Here is a 12,535-nt window from a genome sequence, read left to right as displayed (position 1 = left end):
ATAAAAAAGCACCTTTTTTATTTCCAGACTGAATTCCACCTAGTAAAGGCATAATTAATTTTACTTAACTTAATTTTAAGGACTATGTGTTTAACCACCATTCATAGCAGATTTTTTTCTTTTTCCAACAGGTTGATGTGTAAAATTAACATTTTATTTACTGAAAATTTTTCCTTTTCAGAAACGAGCGGGAGAATTAACAGTTTTATAAATGCAGACACCTCAGCCAAAGACCACAGGGAGCTGCGCTGCGCGCTATCGAGAGCGTGTTTCGACTTCTGTACCTCTAGTACGAAAAACTTTCGAGTTCGTTTCGTTGCGTATTCAAAGTGTCATCGAAAAATTTTGTATGAAAAATTAAACAGCGCCCCCTATATTATAGCCGCCCTAGGGGGCGCTGTTTAATTTTTCATACAAAATTTTTCGATGACACTTTGAATACGCAACGAAACGAACTCGAAAGTTTTTCGTACTAGAGGTACAGAAGTCGAAACACGCTCTCGATAGCGCGCAGCGCAGCTCCCTGTGGTCTTTGGCTGAGGTGTCTGCATTTATAAAACTGTTAATTCTCCCGCTCGTTTCTGAAAAGGAAAAATTTTCAGTAAATAAAATGTTAATTTTACACATCAACCTGTTGGAAAAAGAAAAAAATCTGCTATGAATGGTGGTTAAACACATAGTCCTTAAAATTAAGTTAAGTAAAATTAATTATGCCTTTACTAGGTGGAATTCAGTCTGGAAATAAAAAAGGTGCTTTTTTATAAAAGTAAGTATGAAGTAACTTTAGGTTTTACCAATGGAATAAAACATATTTTTTTAAATAACTTAAAAATGTCGAACTGCCTAAAATATAGATCGAGGGAAGTTTAACGCCAGAAAAAATAATAACTAAGCATTAAATTAGCGTAGAATGAGCATGTACGAATAGGTATATCGTTTTCGTGTTCGCTGTTTGGACAGTTTTTACTTATTATAAAGTTGTAACGTTTTAGTTCTTCCCACACATTTTTGTTAAAAACCGTGAACTATTTCTATAACACTCTAATAAACATCTTTCTTAGAAGTACAGTCGGTCGCAAAAGTAGCTTGAAGTCTTAGAAGATAAAAAGTTTTATGCGTTTTTGTGTCACCTGCTGATGTAGGTAGGTACAGTCCAAAACAGACTTTAGTACTTATCTATATATACAGGGTGTTAGGTAAATGGGTATATGAGCCGACACTAGCCCATGTTAACATAGGCATATAAATGGTATGGTGAAGTCAGAAATTTGATATCATGGTTTTAATTTTTTAATTTTCATACAAAATAAATTTTATAAAATCCGATTTGTATGAAAATTAAAATAATTAAAATGAAGATATCAATTTTCTGACTTCACCATACCATTTATATGACCATGTTAACATGGGCTAGTGTCGGCTCATATACCCATTTACCTAACACCCTGTATATATAGATAAGTACTAAAGTCTGTTTTGGACTGTACCTACCTACATCAGCAGGTGACACAAAAACGCATAAAACTTTTTATCTTCTAAGACTTCAAGCTACTTTTGCGACCGACTGTACTTCTAAGAAAGATGTTTATTAGAGTGTTATAGAAATAGTTCACGGTTTTTAACAAAAATGTGTGGGAAGAACTAAAACGTTACAACTTTATAATAAGTAAAAACTGTCCAAACAGCGAACACGAAAACGATATACCTATTCGTACATGCTCATTCTACGCTAATTTAATGCTTAGTTATTATTTTTTCTGGCGTTAAACTTCCCTCGATCTATATTTTAGGCAGTTCGACATTTTTAAGTTATTTAAAAAAATATGTTTTATTCCATTGGTAAAACCTAAAGTTACTTCATACTTACTTTTATAAAAAAGCACCTTTTTTATTTCCAGACTGAATTCCACCTAGTAAAGGCATAATTAATTTTACTTAACTTAATTTTAAGGACTATGTGTTTAACCACCATTCATAGCAGATTTTTTTCTTTTTCCAACAGGTTGATGTGTAAAATTAACATTTTATTTACTGAAAATTTTTCCTTTTCAGAAACGAGCGGGAGAATTAACAGTTTTATAAATGCAGACACCTCAGCCAAAGACCACAGGGAGCTGCGCTGCGCGCTATCGAGAGCGTGTTTCGACTTCTGTACCTCTAGTACGAAAAACTTTCGAGTTCGTTTCGTTGCGTATTCAAAGTGTCATCGAAAAATTTTGTATGAAAAATTAAACAGCGCCCCCTAGGGCGGCTATAATATAGGGGGCGCTGTTTAATTTTTCATACAAAATTTTTCGATGACACTTTGAATACGCAACGAAACGAACTCGAAAGTTTTTCATACTAGAGGTACTGGTAATAAAAAAATTACGTATTATAAAAACTTCTAAAACTTTCCATTATGGCACTGGAATTGAAAAATGAACATTATTCAGATAAAAAACTAAAAAAAATTCATTCGCCATGTAAAGGTTTTAGAATAGGAAACCTACCTAACCTACGAAATTAATGTAACATAGGTATTGTTTTTTTCATCCGTCACCTTAGTTTCATGTTCAGATCTGAAGTTATTAAAAAGGGTTCCTTTTCAGGACTATAGAACCATAAAAAAGAAGAGCTCACGCTAGTTTTTAACAAAATAAAACTTTTTAAGCATAGGTTACTAGGTATTTTAATTTTCATCGTCGTTTAATAAAAGTGAAAATTAAATTTAATTATTAGCATTAAGTAATATCTTACAAGCAGAAAAAAATACCGCATATTATTCATGAAAATAATATGAAAGCATTAACTATGACCTTTGCTTCCTGTAAGCTTAATGTCACTCAAAATGAACTTGTCCATGACAAATGGAGTCGTAATATTCCCGCGCTTTATTAACCCTAAAAAATTAATAATCATTTGGTAAAAATCCCATATTACGTTAACCCTAGCGCGGTTTCCACAGAGTATAAAAGGAAGGACGGGCCGCCCGCGAGAGTAGACACCTGTGTAGAATTGCGCGTGCTGGCTGGATAGAGGAACGCACATCGTGAGTTACTTTTTTCTTATTTTCGAAATTTGAAATTTTAAATTGTGTTTGGCTAGGATGTTCTACTGTTAAAATAGTTGAGTGAAAAAAGGTTTTCGGAATTTTTTTAAAGTTTAATTAATTTTGTGACGTAATTAAATATAAACATTAATTTGTTGAAGTAAATGATTTTATTAAGTATTTTATATGCAAATTTAAACACTTTAATTTATTAATAAATAGTTTCTGTATTACAATGTATAAGTCCAAAAATGTAGTTAAGCCCATTTTACGACTGGAAAAAGCTTAGTTGCATTGTATCTTAGATTAATCTTCTTGCGAACATGAAGATAGCAATGTGATAACTAACTCAAAATAACCAAAGCAATATTCACAAAATAATGTTAAATGAATATTTATTTATTTGCATTGAAAGCAACGCAGACTGCGTTTTAAATCATAAAAATAAAAACATCTCACGATTATTCACGGTGTATTCGCAAGCTTTTACTTAGGTAATATTAAAATAAATTCAGGATTTTCCTAAATTAAAAATTTCAATTCCAACATCGGTTAATTATGAGATAAATTATAATTAAACCCGCCGATATGCTAATGTTACCTAATTAAATTTACTTCCTATAAAGTTGCGCCTGTTTGAAAAGAAGTTCTGAAGTTCTTATGGTTTTTTTACTTTAAAAACTTCGTAACAAATGCATTTTACTAACCATCATCATTTTCATCTGAATGGTTTGAGATTGGATTTAAATTATCCAACTTTATACATTAATTTGTAACAAAATAAGACTAGTTAATATTTGGTCTTATAGTGATACTCATATAAGTAGAACCAAATTATTTAATAAAAAGTTATAGTATTTATTTTATTCATTAGAATATTACTTACAACCGAAATACTTTGTAAGTCTAAGAAGTGTTTTAAATAAAGTTCATTTATCGACACAAAGTTATAAGCTTGAAGGTATTGATACAAATAAGTTTGTGCTAAAGAAGAAACTGCTAGGAGTTGATACAAGGAAGTTTTTACTAAGATAAATAAGGAAACTTCATAACTTTTTATCCTAAATTTTATATTTAATTGACAAATTGAGCAGTTGAGCATAAAGATAAAATACTTGAAAATATAACGAATAAGTTTGAGCTAAAAAAAGGTACGATAACTTTTATCCTTAATTTTAAGACAAAAGCGAGTGCTTGCGTCAAAAGTTGTTTGATTGATTGGTTACTTGTTAATATCGATATGGGAACGAACTTTTAAGATACGATAACAAATATTAACTTTGGCCTAACATATGAAACATAAGCGAAGAATGACGGAGCTTTCAAAATAATAGCTCAATCAATTAAAATGGTGTTAAAACTTTTTAACAGTCACCCAGCCATTTTCTCTTTGTCGAGAAAAAAAGGCAACCACATTAATTATAATAATAATAAATATTATGAATAATAATAATAAATCTTTGGACAATTTCACACAGCGCCAGCTAGCCCCAAAGTAAGCAACTCAATGCTTGTGTTATGGGTGCTAGTTTAACGGATATACTACTTAAATACTTTTTTTTATTATTAAATACATGCATATTATACATATTTACACCCAGACCCGTCACAGAAATTAAAATTCATCATTTCAATTTCTGCCCGACCGGGAATCGAACCCGGGACCTCTCGGCATAGTAGTCCGTTCTGAACCACTACACCAAACGGCCGACTAATTATGATATTATGCAACTTAACTGATGAAATTGAAGTAAACGAACAAGTTTTAATTTACGAATTTGTAAACATACTTTATGTCAAAATACGTAAGTATTTAACTAGTGGATTTGATCCTTAGGCTGGGTTGCACCATCTTACTTTTAACAAACGTAAAAAATCTGTCAACTCCACACAAAGTACACCGGGTATCGTAATAGTTACGGTCATATTTAGGTGGTGCAACTCAGCTTTAGAACCATTCTTTGACAGTCAACTGTTAGCAAAAAAAGTTTTATTTATTTTTGACAATCGTCGTCGGTACTCCTTTGAAATACACGCCGTGGTACTGGCGCTCTATAGAAATTAAAAATATTTTTTTCCTAATTTGTGAAGTTCTTTTAAAACAAAAGAACTTCACCTTACCAATCCTTAAATGAATATTGCGTGACCTTCAATATTAAAATAGGGCAATATTTACTTGTGCAACATATCTCTATCCAAAATACATTTTGTACAAACCTTTAAATGGAACATCAATCCACCACCTAACCCTTTAAATATAATACGAAAATATTATTTTAGGACCTATACTCGTGTTCTTACACTAAAGGTCTACGACGAAATATACCAATTTTTTACAAGCATTTTTGGCAAAGAAATCATAGTTTTAATAATATGCAAATTGTGTAGTTAAAGTTAAAGTTTGTAACTAACGCCCGTATTCACAAACATCACTATGAGGTCTCACAGTGCGCGTGGACGCATAGGGTGACACACGAACCAGCACACAATTACTGCTTCACTCAAGTAAGCATCGTTTGTGAATTACGTGCGTTAAAATGTTACTCTTGTAATTCTGGCGTATCAAGTGATCGGTTTTGTATTACAACACCCAAACATGAATTTTATTACAATATATTTAAGCTGGCAATTATAATAAATATACCTTTATGAATGCCGTCCGTCTTTATGTAACTTATTTGACAAAGATCTCCTCCAACTGCCGCCATTTCACTCTAAACGTGTCTCTATATTTAAAACCAGGATGTATTAAATTGATATTATGTTTGATATTACTTTAAATAACGCGTCAATGTATGTAATAACTAACCTTAACAATTAAAAACTTGCGTAGGTATGTAAAATTGCTTAAAATCCCACAAGACTACCATCTCTACTTAGGGACCTTTTGAAGTACATAATCTACTTACATCCCTATGTTAAATTTACCTCTATTAAGTGATCCTATTGAAATATTTAGGCATTTTCCAAATATTCTGCCCAACTTGTAATACCGGCTTGTAATTTTCAAATTGAAATTATATTATAACAAACAAGTTAATAGTTCTAAAATAATACACTAAAATTGGTCATACCTTAAATAATATTTGTTTTCTTACTTTAGTAAGCAATTAGTAAGTGCTCATTCAAGTAATGGATTGGATGACCCATGTCAATATTATATTGTCGTAAGTACGACAAGACCAAATCTTATTTTAGACAGAAGTAAGATATTTTGTACTATTCGTTTATAAAAACATTAATACTTTTATTAAGCTAAAATAGTTAGGTATTGTATTTAGTTTTTTCTTGCATCATTATATTCCTAATTAGGAAAGATAATTTCACATAAAAAACTGGAGAATCATACGTTTTAGCTGTTGTAATTGGTGCCATAGCATTCGTTCAAAATAAATCTTAAATGTTATGTACAGTCACGGAATGAAAAGGTTCGTCAGTTTTCAAATTGATTCCTTCAACGAATCGCGAGCACATATTACCTTTTGAAACTATGTTACAGAATAATCTCGAGTAAGAGAATATAATCTTTAACTATTGCTTAGTAAAGTTCAAAATTATTCAGATCGAAGTTGTTTGACGATTTATCTTGTCAAGAAGATTATTATGATTGATAAACTAAAACCTTCTTGTTGGTTCAACCTGCCATTATTATGTCTATTAAATAAAAAAACTATTGTCAAATGGTCAATGTCATCATTGCATTGCACTGCCCCCCTAGACAAAACGCACTTTTTGATCGAATCGAAAATCGAATCCGTCAAAACTCCATACAAAAAGGGGCTTTTCGACCACTTTTCGACTGGTTTGCGATTATAATTTGCACTTTGTCTAGACCCACTGATGGGATAGAAAAATAAACAAGCAAAACCTTATTCGTCAGCAAACGTCATATTTATTTAAATGTTAGCAGCACTGTTTCTTGCACTGTTATGTTGGCAGGTTTGACTCTTTGGTGGAAGCGAAAACCGACACTAAGGTGACAACCTTTTCATTCCGCGACTGTACATGCCTTATAGAAAACTTACTACATACTACTAACTAGTCAATAAATAAAATTTCAACGTCACATAAAGAAAAAGAACTAAGTAGGCAATGAAAACGGATTTTTTAAACTACCTACGCATGCTTAAGTGTACTTCAAAATGTCCAAGTTAAAAGCTTATCACAATAAATACCAACTTCCCATGGAAGTTTCTTCGTTTGTGCAGTTTTAATCGGGTGCATCTTGACAGAAAAATGAATAAAAGATTATAATCGCTACAATGTTCTAAAGAGGTATGAGGTATGAGCGGGGGCGAGGAAAGAAAGTTTATCGGATAGTTAGTAGGAAAAACAAAATCAATTAAGTAACTTAGTGTCTGATCAGTTTATTTTAAAATGCTTAAAGAGACATAATTTAGTGGCTAAGTTTTTTTTAGAAAGAGTTCCTTCTTAACACTGACATAGATTGTTACTGGTCTCCAACATCAATGACAAAATCAATACAAATCGCTACTTATTTATTTAGACTACATACGACTACGTAGGTCCATTAGTTAGTATTTAAAAATATTACTAGCAGCCTGATATGTAGACCAGTACACAAACAACTAAAGAATATGCCATTATACAGTGGGAAGGTAAGAATTATGCAGGCCTAATACGCACGATAAAATCTTATTGATTCATTTTATCGATATTAGACGATAAGCTCGTGCATTTGTCGTCTAATCGATATAACCTATCCCGGCTGAACCCTTAGATTAACTTATCCCAAGCCTTGAAAGTGTAAACTACATAGTTCTTGAGAGCAAGAGCAAAAATGCACATAAAATGACAGGTGAAATCCGGATTTAGACAAGGATTGAATATGGGAAACGAGCGTTAATCTATTCCCGGCTGAATCCTTAGCGCTCCTGCACACGACGCCACCACTGCGCCGCCGCCGCGCCGTCGCCGCGCCCCTACACTGTTCATACGCGCCGAGTAAAACCGCCGCCGCGCCGCCACCGCGCCGTCAAAGCATAATTTCGCCAGCGGCGCGGCGTCGGCGCGGCAGCGGTCTTCACGCGGCGCGTATAAACAATGCAAAGGCGCGGCGGCGGCGTCATGTGCAGGAGCGCTTTCATCTTCCAACTTGCCCCAAGCCCAAGAGAAGCATTTATCCCCACAATGCGTCGGCATGTCGTGCGCTGCGACAGCACCCTGTGATGTGAATGGAGTTACTCGCAACCTGCGTGAACACAAAGGGAACGAACTAGTACTTGAGAGCAAGAGCAAAAATGCGCGGCTGAAAGTATGCGAGCTTTTAGCGTGACGGGTGATAGTTACGTGTTACTTAGTGTTCCTTAGTGTTCGGCTAGTTTAGGGTTTAATTCTGGGAAATATAATGTCCAAAATAACTTACATGAAGTAAAAACTTACACGGTGCCAATTTAAGACTCCGCTGCTCGAATGCTGCGTAAATGACATTTCTTAGAGGAAGCTGCCATTGGCTGAAGACTTAGGCTGAGTTGCACCAACAAACTTTGACCGTAACTTTAACAATAACCGGTGATTTTTTTATGGAGTTAGACAGATGTTTGACGTTTTTTACAGTCAAAGCAAGATTGCACCATCTTGCTTTGACTGTAAAAAACGTCAAAAATTAAATAAAAAATACGCAACACAATTATATTTCCAAAAGCCTGAAATGTATTTTTCCTTATTAAGATAGGTATTAAAATTGAATTAAGGTTATCATTGTGGGAGGCCTATGTTCAGCAGCGGACGTGGCTGAAATGATGATGATGAAAATTGAATTTGCATTCTTTGCTTAATCGTCTCAAGGAACTTTGTTATTACGTATTAATAGATCAGTTCTGGCAACTAAACTGCATTAATTAGTGATTTAATTGTCCAGATTACAGGACAGTCAATCAGCTTCGACCTTGATCTTCAATTAGACAGATTTAAAGCTCTGTCATTACGGACAGCGATTAAGGAAGTCTCTATACAGAAACAACATTCAACGTTAAGGTTCTATTTTATCTAAACTTTAGTAACAATAAAATAAATTAGGCCCAGTTTTTTGATTCATAGTTAAAATAACAAATTGTTAAATTTTATTACTAATGGTTAAATATTAACAAAATTTTAACTAATAGTTAAAAAATGTACTAAAAGTCAAGGTAACCATTGTTCGAAAAACATTTTTTTCTGATATTTAACCACTTGTCATTTGACATCTGTCAAATTTGACTATTGGTTATTTTAACTACGAATCAAAAAACCGGGCCTTAGTGATTAGAAATTCAATATTTTTTTAACTATTTGTCTGTTACCACCTTTTGATTACACATTAATTTTGCTTCAATGATACGCTTTTTTTTTAGTAAAGAGCTGTTAATAATAATATAATAATTATTCTTGATTTTCACTAATTTGAGTATTTTTGATGTTGATTAGTCTTTTAATTCAAGACACTTACAGGGCAAATGCATTATATTTAACATCATGTGTAAATGCAGTCAAATACCTGCTTTATGCTGTAAGGATGTCCTTGCATCAAATAAATATGTATTTTTTCTTTCTTTAAAAAAGAAAGAGTTTTACAAACATCCCACGGATCTTTTCCTCTGGTATAATTCCATGAGTCAGTCCCCATAATCTGGATTAAACCGGAAGTAGTTTACTTGACCAAGCAGTTCGCATTACAATAATATTATTGCAAAAGTTCGCCGCAGGGGAGTCGAGAAATACTGAAGTTTGTTCAGATTTGAACTAATTACCAAGACGCCACAACTGGCTAGCTATTTGTAGAGCTAGTTTCTAGTTGTGTCTGTGCCTATTAACATGGAAGACTATTTTTAACGACCTTGATGTGCCTTCAAGAATCATTTCTTTTCTGACAAGTCGTTTGGACTGGAAACCAATACAAAAACTGCTCTCTTACTAAAATGACTCCACTCTAAAACCGAGAAAATACATGTACAAAAATAGGTACAAAATGAGTGAAGTAGGTAATTAAAAACATTTTTGTAGAATAACCGCTATGGATCCGATAATATATTTGCAGAATCATCAAAACAATAATAAACAACATTAAAATTAAATGAAAAGCTGTTCCAAATCTTAAAAAATCATCAATTATATTTCACAAACTTAACATTTCCAACAATATTTACATTCGTGCAAATAAATAAATAATACCTGGGATACGTCTTATTAATTATTAATGCAAATGGAAATAATAAACATCGTGAGTTTGTAACGGATGTTATTTTGCATAAACAACCTAATCAAGATTCTGTTTCTATTATTACTATCTGCTATAGTTTATTTTAGTAACCTGTGAACATTGTATTAATTATAAAGCTAGTATAATTCCGAGTATAACTTGAGAATAATCTAATTATTACTCACTAGCTTTAGCTTAGGGCTTTGCCCGTGTGAAATTCAGTTTGTCAAAGAAAGGCCTATTTTCTTAATAGGTACTTATCTATCGCTGTTATTTATCCAATTACTTACTATAGAATCTATTATGTTATTCTGATGTATAATACAATAATACTAACAATATAATAATATGTACAATCATACTGAAAATTGTCTTGAAATCCCTTCAATAGTATTTGCGTGAAAGGGTACGGGACTATTCCCACCTCTCGTTCCCACCGCTGCAACTTCTGTGTACCCAGGATCTACAGCTTGACTGCCATAAAAACCCAACCAATGAAGGTCAAGTTTGTCCCGGGGGAAAGTTAAACTGTCATTGGACCCGCAATGAAATTAATCAGAAGAACATAGGAGGAGTTCGAAATTAAGGTGAAAGTGCGTGAAAGGGTAAATAACATCCACGCTCACGAAATTTCACTTTGAAATATTAGTAGGAAATCAGATTTTAAAGACAACGAACAGTTAGCTGCATATCAGACTATAGATTTTCATTGCACAATCAACTCTATTACCAACACTTAAGTTACCATAGTGTAGAGATTGACGTAACAACGTACTAGAATAAAGGTGACTGCCAAACGGAGTGGACGATAAGCAGCCATCAATCGTCATTTGTCAATTTGACCACCAACGCCGGATAATGCGGTCCCCAGTCTAGTGAAGTAAGACAGATTAGCTTTACGCGTCGTAAAATACAATAGATAGGCGTAAATGATATCCGCCAATAGGTTAAAAGAATATAATTTTTACTAAAAAAAACATATCAAAGGGTTTTAAACTCATCAAAACGTACCGATGTACGAATTGTGCTAACAGCTGATTTTCGTTCGTCGTCCAGTCGCGTTGCAGTTGAAAATATTTAGCGCACTAAGGGCGCAGCACCAACATCGGGTTACTGTTGCCTTATAAAAAGCAATTTATCAAGAAAATAATAAATAGATTGTAATTTTTTCAGGATCAAAACAGCAACATGGACAAGTCGTGGGTATCCAAGAGAAGTTCCGCAGCCACCACACTCCTGGCCCTGATGCTGATCGTCTGTCTGGTCGAGAGCGCTACAGGTAAGGCCTCGTTCACACTAAACTACTCTACTGAAAAAAAATCACACGGGAAACTAAGTGTAGGCGCACACTAGGCGACACGTGACAGTGACAGTTGGGCGACTAGACGCGATGAATGAGAGGCTGCTACGCCAAGTGTAGGCGCACACTAGGCGACACATGACAGCGACAGCTTGGTGCCAAGTGTGCGAAGCTTGGAACAAAAGTGTATGAAATTGTCGGCCGTAGACTGTCGTCGCGTTTAAGTCGCCAAGCTATCGCTGTGACGTTTTGCCTAGTGTACATCTACACTAAACCACTTTTCCCTACTAAAAACATTTTTTATAAAGAAACATAAGTTTGGGTTGGGAGAAACACATTTTTTGTTCCTTGAACACATCTGCTAGGATTACAAAGCAAGAAATCTTGTTTTGTTGATACAAACAACAGGGATAAGCCTCCAAGTCAACGAAAAAATATCTACCCCTTTAGAATAGGCACTTTTACCTGATTAAATTGTGTAAGGTGTGACCTGTCCTTTATTTTTAGCAAATTTTTGGCGAAAATGCTAATCATCATTTTTCATTTCCACAATATTAATGGGAGGGGTATTTAACTTGTTGATAGGTTTATACCTACCTACTCTGAAGTATGCTTGTATGGTATAACTCATAACAGCGACCAAATGACCTTGCGTGGGGTAAACAGACTTAACAAAGTGTTAAACGCCTTTTAATAGACACTATAAAAATTGCGATGGATACAATTTTCCTATCCTAATACTTCAACCACACCAACGCGTGCAGATCGCCATCGCTGGCGCGATCATAAGCGCGACCTGTCATTGGCCTAAAGGTTGGCCCAAACCAACGCGATCACACGCAATCAACCGGTGTGCAGCCATGGCGATCAATGCATTTAAGTCTGGTCGCCATCGCTGCACGCCGGCTGATCGCGTGTGATCGCGTTGGTTTGGCCGAACCTTAAGATCGCGCCGGCGATGGCGAACTGCACGCGTTGGAGTGGTTGAAACTTAAGTTTTACTTAT

General features: G+C 34.2%; 1 protein-coding gene across 1 annotated transcript in view; it reads left to right on the top strand.

Annotated features, from left to right (window-relative positions):
- Positions 1-2,998: 2,998 nt before the first annotated feature.
- The window catches only part of CCHa1 (neuropeptide CCHamide 1), a 34,478-nt gene continuing 24,941 nt past the window's right edge, over positions 2,999-12,535 (top strand). Inside the window, exons 1-2 of the mRNA XM_028318575.1 lie at positions 2,999-3,031; positions 11,403-11,508. Of these exons, the coding sequence (XP_028174376.1) occupies positions 11,418-11,508 (91 nt within the window). The 5' untranslated portion in view covers positions 2,999-3,031; positions 11,403-11,417. The remainder of the gene's footprint in view (positions 3,032-11,402; positions 11,509-12,535) is intronic.

Source organism: Ostrinia furnacalis, unplaced genomic scaffold (assembly GCF_004193835.3).
Source record: "Ostrinia furnacalis isolate ACB-3 unplaced genomic scaffold, ASM419383v2 OfSCF6932, whole genome shotgun sequence".
Classification (NCBI taxonomy): Eukaryota; Metazoa; Arthropoda; class Insecta; order Lepidoptera; family Crambidae; genus Ostrinia; species Ostrinia furnacalis.
Note: the sequence above shows the minus strand (reverse complement) of the source record. Positions and strands in the feature narration are given on the sequence as shown.